At 36.8% G+C, this 26,256-nt stretch overlaps 1 protein-coding gene across 9 annotated transcripts in view; it reads right to left on the bottom strand.

Moving 5' to 3' along the window:
* R3hdm1 (R3H domain containing 1) overlaps positions 1 to 26,256 on the bottom strand; it is a 102,528-nt gene that overhangs the window by 49,979 nt on the left and 26,293 nt on the right. For 3 of the 9 annotated variants that reach the window (XM_070023956.1, XM_070023920.1, XM_070023902.1), the window contains 10 exons: positions 22,426 to 22,534; positions 22,245 to 22,340; positions 18,241 to 18,278; positions 18,107 to 18,157; positions 17,777 to 18,003; positions 15,565 to 15,819; positions 13,865 to 14,016; positions 11,173 to 11,274; positions 8,107 to 8,403; positions 1,873 to 1,996 (listed from right to left, as the gene is read on the bottom strand). In XM_070023956.1, coding sequence (XP_069880057.1) covers positions 1,873 to 1,996; positions 8,107 to 8,403; positions 11,173 to 11,274; positions 13,865 to 14,016; positions 15,565 to 15,819; positions 17,777 to 18,003; positions 18,107 to 18,157; positions 18,241 to 18,278; positions 22,245 to 22,340; positions 22,426 to 22,534 — 1,451 coding nt within the window. The remainder of the gene's footprint in view (positions 1 to 1,872; positions 1,997 to 8,106; positions 8,404 to 11,172; positions 11,275 to 13,864; positions 14,017 to 15,564; positions 15,820 to 17,776; positions 18,004 to 18,106; positions 18,158 to 18,240; positions 18,279 to 22,244; positions 22,341 to 22,425; positions 22,535 to 26,256) is intronic. The other 6 variants (XM_070023911.1, XM_070023931.1, XM_070023964.1 and 3 more) reach the window with 6 other exon arrangements.

Consider the following 26,256-nt stretch of genomic DNA (forward strand, 5'->3'; position numbering starts at 1 on the left):
CAAATATTTTGGTCTTGGTATAGGGAGTTTTTAAGTTGTGCTCCATTAAATGGAAATATTGTTTGCAGAGATGCATTTAAACAAGTATATTAGTTCCAAATTGTGACTAAATGTTTTTATTTTATAGGCTGTTTGATCATGGGAAATAGATTTTGCCATAAAAAAGAAAAAAACTAAAAAGGTTATAAAATGCTTGCATCATTTACAGTGTATAGTAATAAACCACATTAATTAGTCATATAAAATGTATTTAAATGAGTAGCATGAGGGTAAATTTTGTTTTTCAATTATCATGATATCAACTATTATCTATTATAATCTTAGAAGACAAAAATCAGACACAAACAATAGAAAAAGTCAATGAGTGAGGCCCAGGAAAGCTCAGAAAAATCATTTTCTCTCTTCTTTTAAGGGAAATTAATTATTTTTGCTTGTGTGTTATGTGAGATAGGGTCCTGTTATGTTGCCTCAGTTAGCTTGAGCCTGTGATCCTTGTAGTTTATCCTCCCAAATTTCAGGATTATAAGAGTATACCGCTATATCTGTCTAAAAAAAGTCATTTTTATTACACCAAAACAACACTATATTAACACCAACAAGCAGTAACATGACCAATTTTCCCATGTATAAAGGACAACTTTTGGGTTGGATGTATCAGCCTAGCAACCTTAAGGCCATGAGTTAAATAAAATCCTAGCACCACATAAAAAAAGGGTGTATGTGTGTATATGTGGGGAGGGGGCACGCACACAACTTTTGATGTCTTTGCAATTTAGAGAGAACATACTAGGTTTTGTGTGTGTAGGTGTGTGAGTGAATGTGTGCATGTGTCAGTGTGCCAGTAGTGAGGCTTGAACTCAGAGCCTGGGTACTTTGCCTTGGCTTTTTCACTCAAGCCTAGTACTCTAAGGCTAGTACTCTACCACAAGTACAACTCATCCACTTTTGGATTTTTGGTGGTTAATTGAAGATAAAATGTCTTACAGACTTTCCTACCTGGGCTGGCTTGGAACCACAATCCTCACATCTCAGCCTTCTGAGTAGCTAGGATTACAGGCTTTAGCCACCAGTGCCTACCTTCTTTATTTTGCTTGACATAGCTATTATCAACTTAAGGTATACCTGATGCTAAATGTCACTATTTGAGAGAGAACAAATTACAACTCTACTAAAATGGTCAATGTTTGTATTCATCCTTTGGAAGAATATTTGTTACCTATACAGTACTGGTACTGAAAAAGAAAAAAACCTGTATACTTAGTGCAAGACAAGGGTACAGATTAAGACCTACAAAGTTCTACTGTAGAGTTATAGTAGGTACTGCTAAGCACAACTTTAGCTGCTAAAGAAAATTATTGAATGGCAATGATAACTAGACACTGCATCAGTAAGAAGGAAGAACACTCACTTCTCATCAGATATGAGAAATGAAGTGGAAGTAACCCAAATGAGTTAAAACCTTATCAAGAACAGAAAACTGCTGAGGTTGAAATGATGGTCATACTTAACAGTTTGAGATCCTGTTAATAGTGACAAGCTGCCTAAGATTCTTGGTTTTGCTTCTGTTTAGCCATTCAGAAAGACATCTATCTTGTTCTTGCCTCTTCCTGATGTTCAACAAGTGGGTTATAAGCTGCTTTCACTACCATGGCAGTTGAGTACTGGGCATCTGTTTACCATACTATTTGCCAGGTAGCATCTTAACGTACAGAATCTGACAGTGTGGAGTTTTCTGCAGAACTTTCCATCTCACTGTCCTGCATATTTATATGTTAAGATCCCAAACTATAAATTGAGATGAAACACTGAAATAAAGATGAACAAAAGCAATGTGCACATCTAAGAATTTATGGTATCAGAAACAGGACTCACCTGTCTGCTGTGCAGGCTGTGGCAGTGGTTGGTTTAGATGTGAACTATAATGGATAGAAGGGACAGGGCGATACTGAGGCTGACTGGAGTGAAAATGGCCTGGAGCACAGTAACAGGCTGGCATCTAGGATTGTAAACACCAACGACAAAAATTACTTTTACTTGTAAGTTTTTTTTTTTTTTTGGGGGGGGGGGTTGGTGGTGAAGAACATCACAGTTTAAAAAGTAACAATTCTTTAACACCAACTACCTGAAAACTAATTTTCTACTTTTGAAACTTAACTTTAAGCTTTTAAAAATTCTCTGAAAAATTAATAAGCAGTATGCATTAAAAAGTATCTATTGGTCGGGTGCAGGTGGCTCACGCCTGTAACTCTAGCTAGCTACTCAGGAAGCTGAAATCTGAGGATCATGGTTCAAAGCCAGACTGGGCAGGAAAAATCTGTGAGACTCTTTTTTTGGGGGGTCCGGCTATAGGGCCTGAACTCTGGGCCTGGGCGTTGTCCCTCAGCTCTTCAGCTCAAGGCTAGCGCTCTACCACTTGAGCCTCAGCGCCACTTCTGGCTTTTTTCTTTTTTGCTTATGTGGTGCTGAGGAATCAAATCCAGGGCCTCATGCATGAAGGCAAGCACTCTACCACTGAGCCACCTTCCCAGCCCCATCGTGAGACTCTTATCTCCAATTAGCCACCAGAAAGCTGTGGCTCAAGTGGTAGAGAGCTCGCCTTGTGTTCAAGTGCTCAGGGACAGAGCCCAGGTCCAGAGTTCAAAAGCCCCACCACCAACAAAAAAAATAAAAAGGATCTACTAAGCTGGGCGCCTGTAGGCTCGTGCCTGTAATCCTAACTATTGAAGAGGCTGAAATTTGTCATTACAAAGCCAGCCCAGGCAGGAAAGTGACTCTTATTTCCAATTAACCATCAGAAAACTAGAAGTGGAGCTGTAGCTCAAAGTGGTAGAGCACTAGCCTTGAGCAAAAAAGTTCAGGGACAGTGCTCATTCCTTGAGTTCAAGCCCCAAGACTGACCAAAAAAAAAAAAAAAAATAGAGTGTCTACTAATGTGTCCAATAAAAATATTTAGCTTTTTTCTTGCCTTAAAAATTAGCTTAAATTAGTTACATACAGGAAGATTTTATTACATTTCCTCAAGTTTACAGAAATTATTAGATTTTAATTTCTTGCCATGTTTCAGATTCAAACTAGGCAATGCTGAAACAGGTACAGGTTTATTCTAATTCCTTTATTCTACCTTTTATTTAAAAAAAAAGTTGGAGCTGGTAGCTCATGCCTGTAAGCCTAGCTACTCAGAAGGCTGAAATCTGAGGATCTTGGTTCAAAGGCAGCCTGGGCAGGAAAGACTGTGAGACTCTTATCTCCAATTAACCACCAGAAAACCAGAAGTGGCACTGTGGCTCAAGTGGTAGAGCACTTGCCTTGAGCTGAAGAGCTGAGGGACAGCACCCAGACCCAGACAGAGTTCAAGCCCCACAACTGACAAAACAAAACAACCCAAAAACCCATTATCCTAAAAGAAAAACCATTAACCTGTGTTTAGTAATAACATTTCTCCAAATGTTTTTTTCAACTTCTACCACGTATTATTCATACACGTGTTGCTGCTTATTCAAAAAAATTTATATTATGGTACTTTAATATGTGCAACTTCACAAAATTTATACAATAACATTGTTTTTGAGACATTTGTTGAAATATGGATGGTTAGCTCATTCAATTTAACTGTGAAACAGCATTTACTGTAGAAATGTAACTATTAAATCTTATGTTTAGTGTTTTGTTGCACTAGTCCCCTTCTTTATTCTTTCCCTTGTATTTCATTTTTTTCCCCCTTGTGGTACTAGGGTTGTGGCCTTGTGTTTGATGGGCAGGTGCTGTACCTCTTTTTTTTTTTTTTTTTTGGCGGTTGTGGGGCTTGAACTCTGGGCCTGGGTGCTGTCCCTCAGCTCTTCAGCTCAAGGCGAGCGCTCTACCACTTGAGCTACAGCGCCACTTCCGGTTTTCTGGTGGTTTATTGGAGATAGGAGTCTCATGGTCTCTCCTGCCCGGGCTGGCTTTGAACCGCGATCCTCAGATCTCAGCCTCCTGAGTAGCTAGGATTACAGGCGTGAGCCACTGGCGCCCGGCGGTGCTGTACCTCTTGAGCCATGCCTCTAGTCCATTTTTGCTTTGTATTCTTATACAGGGTTTGGTGTTTTGCCAAAGACTTGTTGTAGACTCTGATTCCCCTATTTATGCCTCTTGAAGAGCCAGGACAATACATGTGGTGTCAGTATGCCCACCTCGTTGGTTGAGATGGAGGTCTAGCTAACTTTTGCCAGGGCTGGCTATCAACAGCCATCTTCCAGAGTAACTGCGATCACAAGCAAGAACCATCATGCCCCCCCTTCCTCATACTTCTAATGAAAAGTAAAATGACAACTACTATGTAAGGAAGAAGACAAAAGACTGATAGTATATAAGGGAGAAACAGAATGTAAGCCATCCTCAAGTGGTAGAGTGCCTTTTTTTGGGGGGGGGGTTGGTGCTAGGGCTTGAACTCAGGATGTGGGTGCTATGCCTGAGCTCTTTTGCTCAAAACTATTGCTCTGCCACTTTGAACCATAGCTCTACTTCAGCTCTTGAGTGGTCTAACAGCCTGGGCTGACTTTGAACAGCAATCCTTGGATCTCAGCCTTCTGAGTAGCTAGGATTAGGCGTGAGCCACTGATGCCAGGCTTAAGCCCATTAGTAAGCCCAGAATTCAGACAACAAAATAACAACAAAAAGAACATCAACAAGAGTTGATAAACCATTATTTTAACAAATAAAAACAGACTAAAATTTCTGTTATAAGGAATTAAAGCCAGGTGTTGGTGGCCTATGCCTGTAATTCCAGCTACTCATGAGGCTGAGATCTTTAGGAACTATGGTTCTTGAGGGGCTGGGGCAGAAAATTTTGTTAGATTAACTAGTAAAAAACCAGGCTATAGAAAGAACAATACTATGTCATTTGCAGGGAAACAAATCATATAAAGTGAGGTAAGCCAACCTCAGGAAGAAAAATGGTACGTTTTCTCTCATATGGGGACACTAGATCTAAAATACACTGGGATGTGATAAATTATACACATTCTAAGCATTCACACACAGTAAGACCAAAGGAGGATATTCTTAGGAGAGTAACACAAAGGCACAATACTTATGTGCATCTGATCATATAAAATAATATTCATTAAAAAAAAAAAAGCTAGGCTGCAGCCTGTCTCAAATGGCAGATCATCAGCTTTGCAAATTTGAGGGCCTGAGTTCAAACACAAGAATCACTTAAAAAAAATAAAAAGAAGAGAAATACCGTAATAGATAGTAAAAATACTGAAATTATAATAAGGAATAATACAAAGTTTATTATTTTTTTTTTTGATTTTTTGTCAGTTGTGGGGCTTGAACTCTGAGCATGGAGTTTCACGGACTTTCCTGTCTGGGCTGGCTTTGAACCATGATCCTCAGATCTCAGCCTCCTCAGTAGCTAGGATTACAGGTGTGAGCCACCGGTGCCTGGCTGCATACAAACGGTTTATATCAATAAATTCAGAGTTAAATCAAATGGGCACAAATGAACAACTTTGATAAAAATAAATAAGAAACTAGAATTAAGAAGTTGGACATATTAATTAATAACCTTTGCTGAAACAAAACTGCAGGTACAGATAAACTCATAGGTAAATTTGAGCAAAATATTTATGAAAAAGTAGCATCATTTCCACATGAATTTCTTCAGAAAAAAGAAGGAACAAAGCCCAATTCTTTTAAGGCCAGTATCATTCAAATACTACAACCAAACATATTACATGCAAACAACAGAACAACATCCTCCAAAAAACAGATGGAAAAAAAATTTTTTTTTTTTTGGTCATGGGGTTTGAACTCTGGGTCTGGATGCTCTCCTTGCACACTTCAACTCAAGGCTATATAAACTGTTCTACCACTTGAGCCACAGCACCACTTTTGGTTTTCTGGTGGTTAACTGGAGATAAGAGTCTCATGAACTTTCTTGCCCAGGCTGGCTTTGAACTGAGATCCTCAGATCTCAGCCCTCTGAGTAGCTAGGATTATAGGCGAGAGCCTCCAGCACCCGGCTAGAAAAATTCTTTAATAAAAAGCTAGTCTAGCAAGACATAAAAAGTTCACAATATAATTTTCAGGTGAGGTATCTTCTAGAAATTAAAGTTCAATTAAACATTCACAAGTCAGTCAACCTCAACAAATGAATATTTCAAGATAAAGGGCTGGAGGCATGGCTCAAGAGGTAGAGCACTTGTCTAGGAAAATGTGAATCCCTGAGTTCAAACATTAGTACCACCAAAATAGCAACCAGAAAACATGTTAAATGTTCCCACACAAAGAAATGATAAATGTCTGAGGAAATGGACAGGTAAATTACATTGTTAACATGTACAAAAATCTACTCAATGCCATAATATGTACTATTATATGTCAATATGAAACAAAATTTTGAATTCCAAAAAGTCAGTAAATATGATTCACCGTTTGTTAATAAATGTGAAAAATCATATCATTATTTCAATAGATATAGACAAATACATTCCAAAAAAATTAACACCTTTGAATTGTGAACCATCTTGGCAAATTAAAGAGGAGGTGGGACATGATGGCAGATTAGAAGCATCTGTCACTTTCACATCGTGAATAGGAATCTAGTCACACACCACACACACACACACACACACACACACACACACACACACACACACACACACACACACACACACACACACACAAACACACACACACACACACACACACACACACACACACGGCAGTTAACTACAGAGTAACCTAATAGAAGAAAAGTAGCTCCAAGCCTGTCCCTAGATCCCTGTTGGGAGGAGGGGAAGCATACCCCATTGCAAGATAAACCATATGGACCTGTAGATTCTAGGACAACCCTACACATCCTAAAAGTTGTAATCTCTGCAGGGATTCATGAGGTAGAAACCAATCTGAGGAAGGCCAGCTGTGGTGAAGAAAGGCATTCTGTTTCGCTCTTTATCCTGGAGGGTGAGAATAGAAAACTAGGTTCTCAGTTACTGTGGGGCCTGGGCATAAGGAGTAATCACTATTGAGGAGACTGTGAAACCTTGCCATATAAGCTGGGTCACAGAGAGGTAGTCCAGGAGAGGGAGAGAGTCCAATAGAGTGCCACTGCAGTGAACTAACCTTGCTGTTTAAATGTCAGAGGTACTGTGGCTCATGTCTGAAATTCTAGCTACTCAGGAGATTGAGATCTGAGGATCACGGTTTGATGCCAGCCAGATATCCATGAGATACCTCCATTAACCAGCAAAAAGCCAGAAGTGGAGACATGGCTCAAATAGTACAGCACTAGTTAGCCTTGAGCACAAAAGCTGAGGGATATTTCCCAGACTCCAGGAACAGTATAAAAAAAGCAAAAAAAAAGCATGTCACTCAAATTTAGGTGCCAGTGACTCATGCCCATACTCCTAGTTACCCAGGCCCAGAGGCTCAAGGTTTGAAACTAGTTACAATACAAAACTCTGTGAGAATGTCTCTTACTAGCCAGTAAAAAAAGCCAGGCTGGCTGGAGGTGTGGTTCAAGTGGCAGAACACCAGCCATGTATGAGTAAGAAAGCTGAGTGAGAATTTTAGGTCAAGAATTTTAGGTCTTGAGTTTAAGGTAGAGTACAATAAAAAACAAAACAATAACAACAAAATGCCGGGCGCCGGTGGCTCACGCCTGTAATCTTAGCTACTCAGGAGGCTGAGATCTGAGGATCGCGGTTCAAAGCCAGCCCGGGCAGGAAAGACCGTGAGACTCCTATCTCCAATAAACCACTAGAAATCTGGAAGTGGCGCTGTGGCTCAAGTGGTAGAGCGCTCGCCTTGAGCTGAAGAGCTGAAGAACAGCGCCCAAGCCCAGAGTTCAAGCCCCAAGACCAACCAAAAAAAAAAAACCAACAAAATAAAACCACATCTCTCAGAGAGAAAAACACAAATGTTCACAAACTTTAATCAAACAGCTGAAATGTTAGCTTGTTGTAGTTTTCCAGTGTATGCTTGAAAATCTCCTGAAGGTAAGATAACTTCCAAACTTCTGTAAAATTCTGTCCATAAGAATTTAAAAATAGGTCTTTGATGTTAAAACTGACTTTAAATGAGAGGCTACTGTTGAGGGAGAAAAGGTGAGAAGAAATGTACCTGTGGTGAGGACTGCTGAATATATCCTTGTTGCTGGAGCACAGGCTGGCTGACAGGATGAGCAGAGGCAGGATAGGCAGCTGAAGGGACTGGCTGCCCAGGAGGTAGTGGGGGAGGAGGAGGTGGTGGTGGAGGTGGAGGATGTGGTGGGGGTGCTGCTGTCATGATATAACCAGACTGCTGGGGAGACTGAAGAACAACCGTGGACTGGAACATTGTGGCATGAGGGTCAGAACTATCAGCAGATGGCTGGCGGGCAAGACTCATGTGGCTGAACTGAGAACCAAGGTTATCCTGCTAAAAAGGGGAAAACAGGCAATCAGTAAACCTTTTAAACATAAATTAAATTTATCAATGAGAGTACTTACATATATATTTTACTGAGTTGCAATAGTATCATCTGCACATATAACAGATAAAGATTATTTGTACGTAATTTCTGTTCTTTCTTAATGTCACTGGAGTTAGATAAATATAATGCAAACAGTAGTTTTCTACAGCTTAATATTGCGATGACTACAGGATGAGGATAGGCTTTTATTGGTCTAGAAAACTAAAATGACAGCACAGTGATAAAATGGAAATTAACCTAATTCCAGAGACCCATAGATTGACAATATATTCTTTTTGTTATAAAGGTCTACAATGAAAAGAGCAGCTTAATACAATTAAAAAAATTAAAAAAAAAAAAAAAAAGAAAAGAGCAGCTTACAAAGTAGAGGCAATCAAACTATCAGATCATAGTTGATAATGCCTGAAGTTTCTAGAATCTGTTGGTTTTTGCAAGTAAATTACAGCTTTAAAAAAGTTAAAGCACTGAAAATGGGAAGCTTGACTTAATGATTAAAATTACATGGTTTTACTCTTCCCAATAACACATAGTGATATACTCTGGTGTAATAGCCTAATAATATAAATGAGTTGTAAAGGGGATTAAAAAAACAAATATATAATAATAGCCTAATAATATAAATGAGTTGTAAAGGGGATTAAAAATAACAAACCAAACAAAACTATCTTTAAAAAAATCTTCTAGTGAATAATTAGTTAACATGTTATTAAGTAACATGTTCCAAAATTTGTTTAAAATTCCTATATGGGGCATAGTTCAAGAGGCTCAACATTTGCCTAGCAGGAAACAAAGCTCTGATCAATTCTTTTTTTTTTTTTTTCCGGATGCGGGACTTGAACTCTGGGCCTAGGCATGGTCCTTCAGCTCTCAAGTTCAAGGCTAGCACGCTACCACTTGAGCCACAGTGCCACTTCTAGTTTTCTTGTGGTTTATTGGAGATAAGGATTACAGGTGTGAGCCACCAGTGCCTGGCCTGAAGTTGATTCTTGAAACCTCAAAGCAGCTGGGTGCTGGTGGCTCATGCCTGTAATCCTGGCTACTCAGGAGGCTAATATCTGAGGATCGAGGTTCAAAGCAAGCTGGGCAGAAAGTCCATGAAACTCCTATTTCCAATTAACTACCAGAAAACCAGAAGTGGTGCTATGGCTCAAAATGGTAGATCACTAGCCTTGAGCAAAAGAGCTCAGGGACAGCACCTTATCTCCCCTCTCCCCACAAAAAAAACACCTCAAAGCAAAAACACAACAAAAAATAACAGAGATTCCATAACCAAATATTACTCCTAGAATCACCTTAGTAAGTACTTTTTTAATTTTGTTTTTATTTTGTCGGTTGTAGGGCTTGAACTCTAGGCCCGGGTGCTGCCCTGAGCTCTTCAGCTTAATGCAAACACTTTACCACTTGAGCTACAATGTCACTTCTGGTCTTCCAGTGGTTAATTGGAGATCAGAGTCTCATGGACTTTTCCTGCCTGGACTGGCTTTGAACTGTGATCCTCAGATCTCAGTCTCCTGAGTAGCTAGGATTACAGGCTGAGCCACTGGCGTCTAGCATAAGTACTTTCCTTATTCCACTGAAAATTTCCGAAATATGTGACTCTTTTTGCTTTCTTTTCTAATTTTTTATAACCACAGTCTTTTTTTTGTCAGTTTCTTTTTTTGCTCAGGTTGGAAGTAATTTTTGGAAATTAAAGTTAAGGCTGCTAAATGATGTTGCCACAGCTCAAAAATAAAACCACTCCTAATAAAACAAAATGCTTCCAAAACTGTTGAGAATGATCTGAAATGCAGTCTCAACATGTGATGTCTAAATAGTTTGAAAAATATTAGGAAATGCATCTTCAGGAAAATAAATTGTCCCTTCCTCCCTCCCTCCTTCCTTCTGCACTTACTTCAGGATGGGCACTAGGGAAAAGAACTTTACATTATTTCATAGTCACACAGCTAATACGCCGTAGTATATGAGTCTGGAATCTTTAACAGTTATAATTTGGGACATATTTTGGATGAAAAAAGGTACTATTATTTTAGTGTGAAATTCAGTATCTAAAGATCTTTGAGGCAGGTGCCGGTAGCTTATTTATGCCTGTAATCCTATCTACTCAGGAGACTGAGATCTGAAGATCGTGGTTCAAAGCCAGCTAAGGCAGGAAAAAAAGTCAGTGAGCCTCTTATCTTGAATAAACCACCAGAAAACCAGAAGTGGTGCTGTGGCACAAGTGGTAGAGCACTCACCTTGAGCTGAAAAGCTCAGGGACAGTGCCTAGGCCCCATGACCAAAACAAGGAAAGAAAAAAGGATCTTTCAAAGTACTATTTTACTTTGTAGCTGTAAGTTACAATTTATCTAAATTAACTGTTGCGGAGCCTACTGGACAGAGAGAATAGAAAGTCTGAACCTAAATGGAAGCTGCCATTCTAAGACTGGCCTCAATGAGAAAAGTAACTAAAACATCTTAAAACTAAACAGGCAACCTAAAGAGTATCTTAGAAAAAGCAGAAAAGATTAGAGTATAAACAATGACTATAATAAGCTAATAAAACTAGTTTTTTTTGAAGAGAATTACTAATGTGGATCAAAAAACACTTCTGTTACATATGCAGCTGACTAAGAAAAAAGAAGTCACAAAAGATCACATCACACTGATCACATTCTTGAGCATTCATCACATATCTACCCACAGAAACAACTAGGAGGTGAATAGAGATACAGTACCACGGAGTACTGCTGGGTGGGTGAGACTGGCAGGAGCGGGGATGGGTAAGGGGCTGTAGAGCACTGAACAGGCTGAGGAGAGGACTGCAGAGGACGCACAGGCTAAGAAATAACAGGTGGGCAAACAGTGTTAATGTCAGAATAAAATGTTAAGAGAAATACATAAATGGAAATTGACACATTTTGGGCAACAGATTTAACAACATTTTAAGAGTAATTTAAAATACAGGATTATAGGAAACCATAAAAACGATACCAAATGAAGAAATTGTATTTAGTAAAATTTGAAAACATACCCATGCCTAAATTCATTCCATAATTAGAATAATTTTTTGTGATAGTTTTAAAAAAATTACAGATTAATATAAACAGGTAATCTAGTCATTTCAAATCTTATTTTCTAACAAAACCCCTGGGTTAAGTTAGTAAGAGTAAAACTTTCTCTATTTCCTGGTTGTTATGAAGGGTCCCTTGTTTAGCTCTATAATACTAAATTGTAAATTAAAAATCTTTACTCATTATCAAACAATAAGAACCTACACCAATGACCAATTTTCCTATTTGTTTAGATATGATTTTATATTGTTTTAGGGCTATACACCTAAATTTTAGTTAATTTTGTAAGCAAAATGTACTTAAGAGCACAATGAATAATTATAACATCAAAAATAACACACATCAAAACACAGACGTATGTCCATACACACTTATCTTTAACAACTTTCTTGTAACTATGTTTTATTTATTTATTTTTTAAAAAGAGTACATGTTAGAAGTTGAAATAGTTACCAGAAATCTTTAGCTATTAACTCATTAAAATGTTTCAGAGAAAAGTTTCTGTGTTTTCAAGAGGCACTAAAAAAGATGCTGTATAAAACAAACAATATCTACAAAAACTCCAGCAAAAATTTTTAAAAAATATATCTTAATTTACTTCATTGTTATTATAAAGATGATGTACAGATGGATTACAATTACATGAGTTAGGTAATAAATAAGTTTTAATCATTTCTACCCCTTGGGAATATAACTGATTGTCTATAAGCTAACACTGACATCTAATTTTCCAATCCTATGTATCTGGCTTAAACATTATTGTAATCTACAGATGACAATCAGATTAACTGACTTAAAGAAAGCCAGATAAATAAACAGATGAGGAATATAGAGAATCAAACATGATGAAAATTCTTACTTTTGGTCAAAATGTACATGCATAAATCTTTGCTCTACCTTTTAATAAGTAACTTAAAATGCACGATAAGCTAATGGAGTAAGACTGCTCAGAGAATAATCTAAAGATAAATTTTTCTGGTAAAATTTATAATGAGCTACTCTTTTATCACAAAATAAACAATGGCTTTATTTTAAAAAAGGAAAAAAAACCCCAAAACAACCCCAAAGGCTCACATCGGCTTAGAATTTAGCACCTAATCCACATTAAAGCAAAACACCAAAAAGAAGTTAAAGCAGAACAATCTATAGAGTAGCCTCTGGTTCCTTTCAGATCTCTCAACCAGAAATGAACAAACTAACTGGAGGAAAACGGGATATATACAGTCTGAATACAGTCTATTTGATATGTTGTTAACTCAGACAATCAGAACTGGAGGCACAGTTCAAGTGGTTGAAGGCCAGTCTTGGAGTTCAAGCCCTCAGTTCAAGATATTACTTTTTTTTCAAAAAACTTTAATGTAAAACAAACAAAATAAAATGTGGGTCTATTGGGGGACAAAAGAACCAAGAGTACGAATTAATGATCCTGAGTGTCCAATAGTAAATAGAACCTTGGCCTTGAATAATTGATTAAAGTGAAAATCTGACACCATTTAAAGAAAAAAAAGTATCCTCATTTCATTTTCCTATGTAGACTGTGCCTGAATGCAAAACAGCATTCACATAGTGATTGGTTTATGTAACTGTATGTTTAAGAAATGTTGACGATCTGAAAACATTGGAATCCACAGCATTAATTTGTTTGGTTATTTGAAAATTCCATAAGTGGTCTTGGAATGTACAAAAGATAGTTGTTGGCACCATTTATTCATTCAGTTTTTATTTCTGTATCTGATGATCAATCACCTGCATGCCATACTTAAAATGGTGCCAGGATAGCTGGGCATTAGTAGCTTATGCCTTTAATCCAGCTACTCAGGTTGAGATCTGAGGATCTCAGTTCAAACCCAGCCAAGGCAGGAAAGTCTATGAGACTCTTATCTCCATTAAACCACTCAGAAATCCAGAAGTGGGTGGCTGGGAAGGTGGCTCGTGGTAGAGCGCTTGCCTTGCATGCATGATGCCCTGGGTTTGATTCCTCAGCACCACATAAGCAAAAAGAGAAAAGCGGGAAGTGGCGCTGTGGCTCAAGTGGTAGAGCGCTAGCCTTGAGCTGAAGAGCTTGTACCCAGAGTTCAAGCCTCACGACTGACAAAAAAAAAAAAAAAAAAAAGGTGCCAGGAAAATCAGTTATGGAGTTTGAAATAAACGTCCAAACTTCCAATCATAGCTCAGTGTGGGTTTTTTTGAAACCACAATTCCTACACCATAATTTATCTTGTATTTTTCTGTTAAGGGCACTCAAACAAGTTCACAGTAGATATGTATTTGGGCAATCTCAATTATAATTAATGAAATTAGTCTTAAATATGCAAAAGGAGGTAACACAGTATTATGTAACCATGGGAATGTGTACCTGTGAGAAAATGTGATTAGCTGCTGGTTGTTGAGGTGGTGGGGGTGGCAGAGGTGGCTGTGGAGGTCCAGGCACTTGGGATCTAACTGGTTGTTGAGTCATAGGAGGATTATACACAACTGGACTCCCATCTGGGTTTATGAAGGGCTGACCTGAAAAAGTAGAAAAGCCATTTACAACAGAGATTGGAAATAAGTCATTTTATTATCAGTTAAAAAATTATGTTCACAAATCTATCAGCTATTCCAAAACTTCCATCAAAAAAATTAAAAGATTTTCTTAGACTTGGAAACAGACAGATTTGACATAAGGTATTTTACAACCTTCATGTTTCCACTTAGAGGTAATATTCAAATGTTTTACTTCTGTATTTAGTGATAGTGCATTTTCCCAGACAGACCCTACAAAACTAATCTTATATTCAAGGTATTTTCTGAATAATTTTGAATTGTAAAACCAATTTTGCCCAAGACATTCAATTACAGGATTGTGGTCTTATAGGGCAAGAACATTTTTAGCTCAAAGAAAAAATGCTGGCCTGGAAATTTATTCAGCAGTTTTAAACTTACTATAAAATGCAACGTTTCATTTTGGAAAATAACCAAGAAATTGGGATTAAAACCAAAATATATCCATATAAATTTTTTTTTTTTGGTCGGTCGTGGGGCCTGAACTCTGGGCCTGGGTGCTGTCCCTCCGCTTTTCAGCTCAAGGCTAGAGCTCTACCACTTGAGCCACAGCACCACTTCCGGCTTTTTTCATTTTACTTAGGTGGTGCTGAGGAATCGAACCCAGAGCCTCATGCATGCAAGGCAAGCACTCTACCACTGAGCCACTTTCCCTGCCCTCCATATAATTTTATAGTTAACATTCTATATTTTTTTAGATTTTTAAAAGTGAAATAAGAGGTTCAAAAATTAAAGCTGGCCACCAATGTCTCATGCCTGTAATCCTAGGTACTTAGGAGGTGAGATCTGAGGATCATGGCTCAAAGCCAGCCCGAGTAGGGAAAGTCAGGGAGAATCTTTTCTCCAATTAACCACCTGAAAACCAGAAGTGGTGCTGTGGCTCAAGTGGTAGTGTGCTTGCTTTGAGTTGAAGAGCTGAGGGACAGGATCCAAGCCTAGAGTTCAAGCCCCACTACTGACAAAAAAAAGACTGGTAATTTTTTGTAGTATACGTTGATTATCCAAGAAAGAAAAAGATAAAGACTATGAATATAACTTAAGAGTGAGATGAGTACAAAGACTGTCTAAATAACATCTTTGCTCTTTTATATAGGTAAACATCAACAGCAGCTTTATTCATGTTGCCTGCTAAATAATACAAAGTCTCTTTAAGGGGTGACAGACATATAAGAAATACTACTTGGCGATAAAAAAGGATATTATTTAATTCATACATAATGATTAAGAGCTGCTTACTCAATTCTTCATAAAATCCTGTTTCTCTAGAACAAAACTGGTATTTAATAAAGTTCTCTCAAAGGCAGTTGTCTCATTTTCAGAAATAAGTTGTTCTTAAAAATGTTTCCAAAATAAATGTCTTTTGAATATTTTCTAGCATAAATATTTAAGTTTCTCAGACAAACATTAATCATTAAAAATCATTTAGAACACATACATAGACAATACATTTAAAAAGTTTTCAGACAATTCCTCATATCTCTGCTGAAACAAACACTTTTTCTGGATACCAACCTGTTTGTGGGTTGATCAGAATACTGCCAGGTGGTATGCCTGCCGCTTCCAAGGGAAGCAAAAAGAAGCTAGTGCTAGGAGATGCGACTTGCCCATTTAGGCCACCATCAAAGGAAAGAGAACTATGAGTGCTGACAGTTGGATAGACGACATGTGCGCCATGAGAAGACTGGCTGAGAGTTGTACCTGGAAGAGGCTGCTGGATGTGAGAAAGAGAGCCCGTAGATGACCCTACACTACCAGAAGACTCAGAACCTAGGGAAGGAGTAATGAAAAATATGGATTTTTTAAACCTCACATAAAAACACATGTTTTTAAAAAAATGTAACAATAAAATTCAGATTGCATAACATGCAGTTACCACATAAAAGCAATGGCTATTTTTGATTTACTGTCTAATATTCCTTACCCTCCCAAACACAAACAAGTTTAATGCAGCAAACAAATCACATCAATTGTCAGAAAAGTCATAGCCAAAGCATGCAACTTAAGCAAGTTTATAACAGCAGCCACAGTCAGCCACAAGAAAGCACATTACCCACATTTTCAAAAGGACAAAGTTATGTACATTTTACCTTTTAGATTAATACTTAGGAATATACAGATTACAATTTTCCCCCAGGAAAAAGAACTTATCACGGCAAATGCCCCAAACCTCTTATATCAGAAACCCTTCTCTATAAAAACAATGAAAGATTAAGAATAGGGTAGGGAATAACAGAAATGATAAATTCTCTAGTAAGAGAAATAACTGTCAAGTGTTATTGCAGAATTTCATTTCTCAGTTTACAATCATAACATTGTCCTGTAAACTCACTTTGAATTTTTTATTAAAAGCAATAGCATGAAAAATATTTCAGATACGTATATTAAAGCTTAAAATTTCCATTGAATAAATTTGACAATAAAATTTTGAGTGCTTTTATGCCTAATCTTTTTTCATTTTCTATTGTATTATACAGGGTCTGCAAGCGGTCTTAAATTTCAGCATAATGGCTAACAGTGGCAATGAGACAACGAAGATAGGAAAAGATTTTGATAAAGTACACAGTAAATTAGTTTTTTAATAAGAGTTGACTCTGGGAGAGAATCTTTAATAAGTGAAATAAACAACTGTGATACACTATTACCTTCTCAAAGATAGATTCTACTTAAGTTGTATCAAAATCACTTTTGTTAAGAATTCTAGCAACTGACTCTCAGAATTAAGCATCATTTTTCCCTGTTAAAAGGATTACAAATATTTATTTTTTTGTCTCTGAAGATGAATAACTCATGTTTTAAACCATTTTTTATTTGGCAGTGTGTCTGCATAACCTACTCATGATACAGAAAGAGTATTTTTTTATGTTATGATGACCAAATGGCCGTATTTCCAGTTAATATGTATTTAAGACATATATGGGATTTTTTAAGATTCCAAAAAATTTGACTATCTTTAGCAACATCTTGGTATAGCCATTAAAACATTTGCAATATACCCATATTTTAAGTGAGAAGGTAGCAACTGTAATTCAAAAGCATTAGCATATAAAAGCACTAACTATAATCATGTAATTAAAAATACTTTAAATATACCCTCCAAATCTTACATACACAATACCATGTGTAGTCTAACTCAAATATGCTAAGAAGAAATAGCTATTTCTGACTTTTAGGCTTATTTTGGGATAAAAATAAAGGTTTATAAGAGTCCTAAAAGACAAATGAGATTTTTCAGTATTGAATTTAGTGAAAATGAAAAGAGAAACGTTTACCAATATATTCTAAATTCAAAATAGTTGAGAATAATGAGATTATTCAACTTTCCATTTATTTAATAGTCCTATTACTTTTCTTTGGTTTTTAAATTCATTAAAAATATGTCAGTAATTTCATTCACTCTTAGAATGGCCAATTACTTTATCATGGAAAATGCAATCAATGTTATATAGTCCTAGATGAGCAAAGAAGGATTTCCAATCACCTTGCGGCACTTAGAGAAGAGATTATGAGTCATTAAACCTACGTGATTAAGTTCATGTCACAGTTAAGAGTAATTTTTACTTTAGCTGGAATTTTTATCTATCACTATGACAGGACTATGAGTATAAATATATTATTCCCTCAGTTGTATAACAGACGTTATACTTCAGGATAATCAAAATGCTAAACAGATAAGACATTAGGCAAACTAAAGTCAGACAATGTAGTTCTAGGTAGATAATCATACCTGTTTTTGAAAGCCTGCCTATACTTTTGCTGCTTCCAGAACTATCACCTCTTGTCAGGACTGAGATTCCACTAAAGCTGCTTGCTTTGGTTACAGCAGGCTTCAAGTTTCGGAGGGAACTATCTGAATCTGTGCTGCTCCAAGGTCGTGGTTCTGAGTATTTCAACTCATTCTCAGTGCTGCTTTGATGGCTATTTGTTGATCTTCCTGAAGCATCTTTATTAACTCTGTAATTAAAAAATAAAACTTTCAAAAGCTTATGGGGGAGGGGAGAAAGTAAAGAAATGCTTTAATTTTTCCAAGACTGTACTGAAAACACGTTTCCAATACCTAAATATCTGGCGCCTCTGCTGGGTGCTACTAGCATCCTCGTCTTGGATTCTGTTGGCATTTTAATAAGACATTTTTATTTTTATTAGCTTCAGTCAGAAAGGTATCAAAATATATGTTAAAAATTCCCTCACCTTTTGTCAATAATATAATTCTCTTGGGAACACAGGGACTAGAAAGAAGGAAGAGATATAAAAGTTGAGCTTCTGTTAAATACATAATGCCATCTGTAAATCAATGTTTACAACAAAAATGAAATGAAATATTTAAAAAGTACCAACACTCGAAAAGTCCAAACTTGGTGACAAGAATGAAAAATTGAAAATGGAATTTTTTTTGGTGCCAGTCCTGATGCTTGAACTCTGAGCTTTTGTGCTCAAGGCCAGCACTCTACCACCTGAGCCACAGCTCCACTTCTGGCTCTTTTTGGTGGTTAATTGGAAATTAAGCCCGAGCTGGCTTCGAACTGCAATTCTTAAATCTCAGCCTCCAGAGTAGCTAGGATTATAGGCATGAACCACTAGTGCCTGGCAATAATCGAGTATTTTTTATGGCTTAGAAATATTATGACAATTTTAAAGCTTATGTATCTTGAAGGCACTTCTTCTATGGCCTAAATTAATTTAATATTCATATATTCTCTTTCCCTCTCTCTTTCTTTTATATTGGTCCTTGAGCTTCAACTCAGGGCCTGGCACTATCCCAGAGATTCTTTTGCTCAAGGACAGTGCTCTACCACTTAAGTCACAACTCCAGATAAGATTCTCAAGATATCTGCTTGGGCTGGCTTTGAACCATGATCCTTGGATATCAGCCTCCAGAATAGCTAGAATTACAGGTGTGAGCCACTGCTGCCCAGCTCAAATATTCTCTTTTAAACAAGCAACTAATTTCTTTTATTATATTGAAGGAATTGTTTGCAGATTCTACTTCATTCTCTTAAATAATTGATCACTAGTGTTTTTCCTATGGATATAACAATAGTCCTTAATGGAGCATATGGTCAAATGTTACTATTGTTGAACCTAAGTCAGGCAATGATGATTTGTTTGTATTATCATAAAGTATTCTAAATGGTTTTCCAGGTACCAAAACATTCCCTTTTTAATTGATTTTACAGAAAAGGAGCCAGACTCAGAAGTGCTTCTCTGAGAATGTTGACACTGTTCAAGATACACTATAGTCATAAACTGCTTTGTTAAATGGAACTCTTGTTGAAATGAACTATATACAACTTGTGGATAGGGACAGGAGGGAAAAACTATGAGGGAGGGCGAGAAAGGGTGACACTGTCCAAAAAGAAATGTACTCTTTACTTGACTTATAAAACTGTAACTCCTCTGCATATCATTTTTATAATAAAAATTTAAAAATTTAAAAAGAAAAAGAAAAAAAGCCAGAGCAATCTCTCTATAAAGAGTTAATTGGATTACACTTCTTTCAACTTGTAGTTCATTAGAGAAAATTACAGCCTGTTTGAGGAAACAAAGTTTTAATGGAATACAGTTATGACCATTTACTTATGTGTTATTTATGGCTGCTGTGATATCTGAATTGATTTGCATCAAATTTGAATAGATGTGATTAAGGCTATATGGCTCAATAAAATCTAAAGCTACTAGCAGCTATTATATGACCTATCTTGTTTTTCTTTTCTTTTTTTTTTTTTTTGGTCCAGTCGTGGGGCCTGAACTCTGAGCCTGGGCGCTGTCCCTCAGTTCTTCAGCTCAAGGCTAGCACTCTACCACTTGAGCCACAGTGCCACTTCCTGCTTTTTTTTTCTGCTTATGTGGTGCTGAGGAATCGAACCCAGGGCCTCATGCATGAAAGGCAAGCGCTCTACCACTGAGCCACCTTCCCAGCCCCTCTTTTCCTTTCCTTTCCTTTCCTTTTTTTTTTTTTGGTCAGTTGTGGGGCTTGAACTCTAGGCTTGAGCGTTGTCCCTGTGCTCAAGGTTCAGCTCAAGGTGAGTGCTCTACCACTTGAGCCACAGCACCACTTTTGGTTTTCTAGTGGTTCATTGGAATTAAGAGTCTCACGGACTTTCCTGCCAGTGCTGGCTTTGAATCGTGACCCTCAGAAGATCTCAGCCTCCTGAGTAGCTAGGATTACAGGAGTGAGCCACCAGCGCTGGCCCTTCCTTCCTTCTTTCCTTTTCTTCCTTTCTTCTATTGAAACTTTCTTTTCTTACTTCTGATACCAGCCAAGCTAGAATCTGGCTATTCCAACTCATTTCATTTTTCACATGAAAGTTCTCTTTTACCTCTAGCTTTTTGTATTTACTAATCCTCTACTTTAAGCTCATTGTGTAGGGAAGTTCACTCATCCCTCCTTCCCTGATTCTGGTTTATGTTGCTTCTCTACTGTGTCCTCTAGAACACTTTCTTTCTTTTTTTTTTTTGTTGGTCATGGGGCTTGAACTCTGGGCGTAGGCCCTGTCCCTCAGCTCTTCAGCTCAAGGCTAGCACTCTACCACTTGAGCCACAATGCCACTTCCAGTTTTCAGGTGGTTAATAGGAGGTAAGAATCTCATGGACTTTCCTGCCTAGGCTGGCTTTGAACCACAATCCTCAGATCTCAGCCTCCTGAGTAGCTAGGATTACAGGCATGAGCCACCACCATCTGGCTTCTAGTACACTTTCATGTCTCTCTACAAACCACATACCATATTGCTATTATTTGATTACTTATCAAGTATAGAGACATTATTTACCTTAAAAACTAGTGATGAAAATTCATATTTAGGGTAGGCTATGAGTTCAGCAAATTTAGAATGAAATCCCAACTGCCATTTTTATGTGTGTGTTCAAACTCTGGCTGTTTTGCTTAGTCTCCGGGTGCTTCAGTTTCCATTTTAGAAAATAAAAATAATATAATACTGACCATGTAGGGTTTTTTTTTTTTTTTGTGGGGGACATATTAGTTTTTAACTGTTCACAAGCACTTAACTGTAAGAACTCAATACAACTTGTGAAATGCTATAAATACTTTTTTTTTTTTTGTCAGTTGTAGGGCTTGAACTCAGGGCCTGGGCACTGTACCTGAGCTTTTTGGCGCAAGCTTAGGACACTACCACTTTGAGCCATAGTGCCATTTCTTGTTTTATGGTGATAAGTCTCATGGACTTTTTTGACTTTTTTGAACTGTGATCCTCAGATTCTCAGCCTCCTGAATAGCTAGGTTTACAGGTGTGAGCAACTGGGGGCCAGCGCTGATATCATTCCCAGAAAATCCTATAAACTCTTAACTGATTTTCTAAAATTTATGTTTAATCTTTGTTGTTTTATTTTATTTATTTATGTATTTTGGGTCTGGTCATGGGGCCTGAACTCTGGGCCTGGGCGCTGTCCCTCAGCTCTTCAGCTCAAGGCTAGCGCTCTACCACTAGAGCCACAGCGCCACTTCCGGCTTTTTTCATTTTACTTATGTGGTGCTGAGGAATCGAACCCAGAGCCTCAGGCATGCAAGGCAAGTGCTCTAACCACTGAGCCATCTTCCTAGCCCCAATCTTTGTTGTTTTAGCACAGGAAATATTTCTACCTGTTGTGGTAGTAATGCATTATATACACTCATATATCCTTAAAAAGAACAAGTGCTTTAATGAATTGATTCTCTTTTGTTTGGCAAATACATATAAATAATTAGTCATTTAGAAACTGCTCTCATATAATCACTTATAAAATATAAAATGATTATTAACCTAAAAAAATCAATTGTTTGTTTTAAAAGAATATAAATGCATTATAAACAAGCAGAATTTAGGTTCTTTAGAGAGTTACCAATGTCTCAAAAACCTCAAGCTGTCAGAAACCTTGAAAGAAATTATACAAATATATCCTCAGTCCACTATTCTTTCAATAACTCCTGCAGTCCATCTGCATCCAACTTTTGTAAAACTTATACTATTGTTGGAAAGTAGTATTCTATAAAAATTCTATAAAATTATAAATTTTTTCATTATGGTATTCTAAAACAATTATTTTCATAATCAAGACTTCTCAATATTTCTAAAAGGTGACCTCGTGTAACAAATGTGGTTAAAAATCAATGTGATTAATTGATTAGAGTAGGAGTGAGAGCCTACAGTGCAACTCCAGTGTATTCTAATATGAAGTCCTAAATATAAGTTAGCACATACATCTTGGGAAAATATTCGATCTCTAGCTCTCTGGTATTCTTCTTCTCTTTCTTCTATAGATTTGCTTCTTCTGTCATCTTTCAAACGTATTCTCATCTAAAGAAAAGAAAATAGTTCTTGGGAAAATGAGCTATTAGTGCAAGCCTTACATTATAAAAACATCCTATTTCTTCTGGATTACCTGATTATCATCCTTGTCAAAGCTAGAGTTATCTCTCTTAAGGATATATCGTTTCTGAAAGTCTTCACCTCTATCATCCTTAATATGTTCATTAAATTTCTGATCAGGTCTACAAGAACAAAACAAAGGAAAAAATAGTGTACAATGTTAACATTTTAGAAAAGTGAAAAAAAGTGATAAAAGTACCACTTGTTAGTACCATTAAGAGATACTTATGGTATCTCCTTTCAAGCTGGCAATAATCTCATAAAAAAAAAAAAAAAACTATTCCACATTATGACTGAGGCTATATACAATCAGCTCTAGAGTAAGACTGCTTGGATTCAAATATTCACCATGAATGGCTTTAGGACTTCCATAAAGGTACTTAACCTTTGTACTCCTTAGTATTCTCATCAGTCAAATGGCAATAATACTGTACCCATCTAATAGGGTTGCTCTCAAGATGAATTACCACAGATATTACCACAGATATAACATTTAAACAGTCAGTTGAAGCTTTCATAAGCACTGAAATAACTGAAGTTCAAATGACTTAAGTAACTACATGAAGATTAAAAAAACACAGTAAAGTAGTACAAGAGTTTATCATATATATATATATATATATATATATATATATATATATATATATATATATATATATGGCCTCACACTTGAACTCAAACCTTCACACTTGAAAGACTGGTGTCCTACCACATGAGCGACATCTCCAGTCCTACATTTTGCTGATTACTTTGGAGATGGAATTAACAACTTTTCTGCCTGGGCTGGCCAAAACTCATGAACCTGTAGGTCTGTGCTAAGTACCTAGGATTACAGGGAAGAGCCACTGGTGTCCAGCTACCAAAATTATTTAATTATAGGGCATAGCTATGCTTTACATTAAATGAGATGGATTAAAAAAGTTATGTTTTAGAGGTTAATATTGTAACCAAATAATTATGAAAACAATGTACTTTATAACATATTTATCTTTTTAGAAGAGAAATTCTGCAAGACACATGGTTATAAGCCCATAGAAAATTAAATAAAAATTTACCTCCTAAAACATATTCCCAGCTGCAACAGGAAATTTCAACCAATACTTTGTGACTTAATATCACTGTATTATAAAATCACTGTATTATGAAATCTTATTTCAATATCTTATTTTGAAATAAGATATATAAATTACATTAAACAGGTATAAGAACACAGGAGAAGAACACAATGCCTATGTGCATCTGATCATGTAAAGTAATATTTATCAAAATGAACTCCAGGAAATAGAAACAGGAGATTTTTTTTTGGGGGGGGGGTCTGGTCGTGGGGCCTGAACTCTGGGCCTGGACGCTATCCCTCAGCTCTTCAGCTCAAGGCTAGCGCTCTACCACTTGAGCCACAGCGCCACTTCTGGCTTTTTTCTTTTTCCTTATGTGGTGCTGAAGAATTGAACCCAGGGCCTCATGTATGCAAGGCAAGTGCTCTACCACTGAGCCACCTTCCCAGCCCGAAACAGGAGATTTTTATCTTTGTTGTTATTTTGTTTTCTTTTTGTCTTGTTTGTTCATTTATCTGCCTTTGGGAGGGTATGGGGAGGGGTACAGAAATGGAGGGACAAAATGTGAACAAATGCAGTGGTATTCACTAGACAGTATTGAAAATGAGCTACTTGTGGGTAGGGACAGAGGGAAGAAGGGACAGTGAGGGAAAAGGTGACACTGTCCAGAAAGAAATGTACTCTTTATCTTACTTATAACTGTAATCCCTCTGTACATAACCTTTATAATAAATTTTTTTAAAAAAGTTCTAAAGAAAATCAAATTGAATGCCAAAGTAGTCTTTTTTCATCTAGTTCAATATACATTTATATGTATGCACATCATATATAAGGAATACTCTAAATTTCTAATCATAACCCAAGTAATAAAATTCCCTTGTATAACTAATTGATGCTAATGAGAAATTGGAAAAAGAGAAACCAGAGTGGTAACATTTTCAGCAAATTAAAATCAGATATTTCACTATATATTGGATCAAAGTATCCCTGTGAAATATAGGTTTTTAGTTAATGAAATTTTAATGAAGTGCTGTAATAGACTCTTGGAAATTATGCAAAAGGTTTAAAAATAATAAATACCTAAGTGAGTTTAAGAAATCTATTTAAAATAATGAATGAAGAAAGACAGCAGATACCCCTAAGAAGTTATATATAAAAGTAAAGGATTCCTCAGCACCAAATAAGCATAAAAGGCCAGAAGTGGCACTGTTGCTTAAGTGGTAGGGTCAGCCCCCACAACTGACAAAGAAAAAAAAAAAAGTAAAGGAGAAGGCTAAATGACTTCATGACAAAAACAAAGAGAAGAGTGATTTCTTTGGGGCCTTGGAAGATTATTTGTTTAGTTCTGACCATAGTACTATGTTATTTTTGTTACAAAATTTGTTCACTTATCTATATCATCTACTTTTTACGTACCTGTGCAAAGTCACATTTTCTCTATGTGTGTGTGTGTGCAAAGTCACATTTTCTCTATGTGTGTGTGTGTGCGCGCGCGTGCACACAGGGGACTTGAATTCAGGAACTCCCTTTCTCACTTGGCTTTTTCAATCACAGCTGGTCCTCTACCATTTGACCTATATCTTCAATTCCAAGTCATATTTTCTTATCCAAGAAGTTTGTCCTTGACTGAGAAATTGTTATTCAAAATACACTCTAGGATTTAACTATGGGCCTGGCAACTCTCCTAAGACCAGCTGGATTTCCACATAAATGGTACTAGCAGGCACCTCAGCTAATCTTAAGACTGCCTTCCCTCTTTTTATTTTATTTTTTAAAATTGGTGCTTGAATGTACTGCCCTGTGATCACCAACTTATGGCTCCATTGAGACACCCCAACAACTGGGTTGTTGACATCCACAACACCACTGTTTCAAGGAGGGAATGGGTAATTTCCCTATGAGGAAAAGGTGTTTTTATTCAATGTGGAGCAGCTCTCTATGTTTTTCAGATTTACAAACATCCTCATATTTCAGAAGATGATTAAAAAAAATACAGTGTAACTTCAATGATCTGAAATGCTTACTTATAATTAATCTTCACTTTTTCAAGTATATCTTATTTTAGCTAAATCAAATTTTGGATTAACTTCATAAAGATATTCCTAAAGATTTCTACCATCAGATACAGATTTCAAAAAACTGAGGTTATACTGTATTGAAAACCTTAGAGAGTCATTAGTCTAAATGCTAGTGAAAATGTCTGTGAATGTACCTGTGCTTGGGTATCTAACAGCTCAGAATAGTTGAAAGGTATTGATTAAATGAATTACAATTCTATTCATTTTTAGTTCACCTTGTACATATATATATATATATAAATATAAATATATATATATATATATATATTGTCGGTTATAGGGCTTGAACTCTGGGCCTGGGCGCTGTTCCTGCATTCTTCAGCGAGCACTCTACAGCTTGAGCCACAGCACCACTTCCGGTTTTCTAGTGGTTTATTGGAGATATGAGTCTCACGGACTTTTCTACCTGGCTGGCTTTGAACTGTGATCCTCAGATCTCAGCCTCCTCTGTAGCTAGGATTACAGGCATGAGCCACCGGCGCCCGGCATCATCTTATATCTTAATGGTTAATATCCTACTTTAGCTACTATATAACTAATCAATAAGATATTTATAAAAGACTAAAGACAGGCAGGTATCTAAAACATCACATAAAATTAACATTTTCATGCCCTTTACTGTTACAATAAAATGGATATACAAAATATTCTGACAGGCAGAACAACATGGAAGAAAAAATAAATTCAGCTCAACTTAACTAGTAATACACA

Source organism: Dipodomys merriami, unplaced genomic scaffold, assembly GCF_024711535.1.
Source record: "Dipodomys merriami isolate MVZ:Mamm:240054 unplaced genomic scaffold, mDipMer1.0.p SCAF_1, whole genome shotgun sequence".
In the NCBI taxonomy this organism is placed as follows: Eukaryota; Metazoa; Chordata; class Mammalia; order Rodentia; family Heteromyidae; genus Dipodomys; species Dipodomys merriami.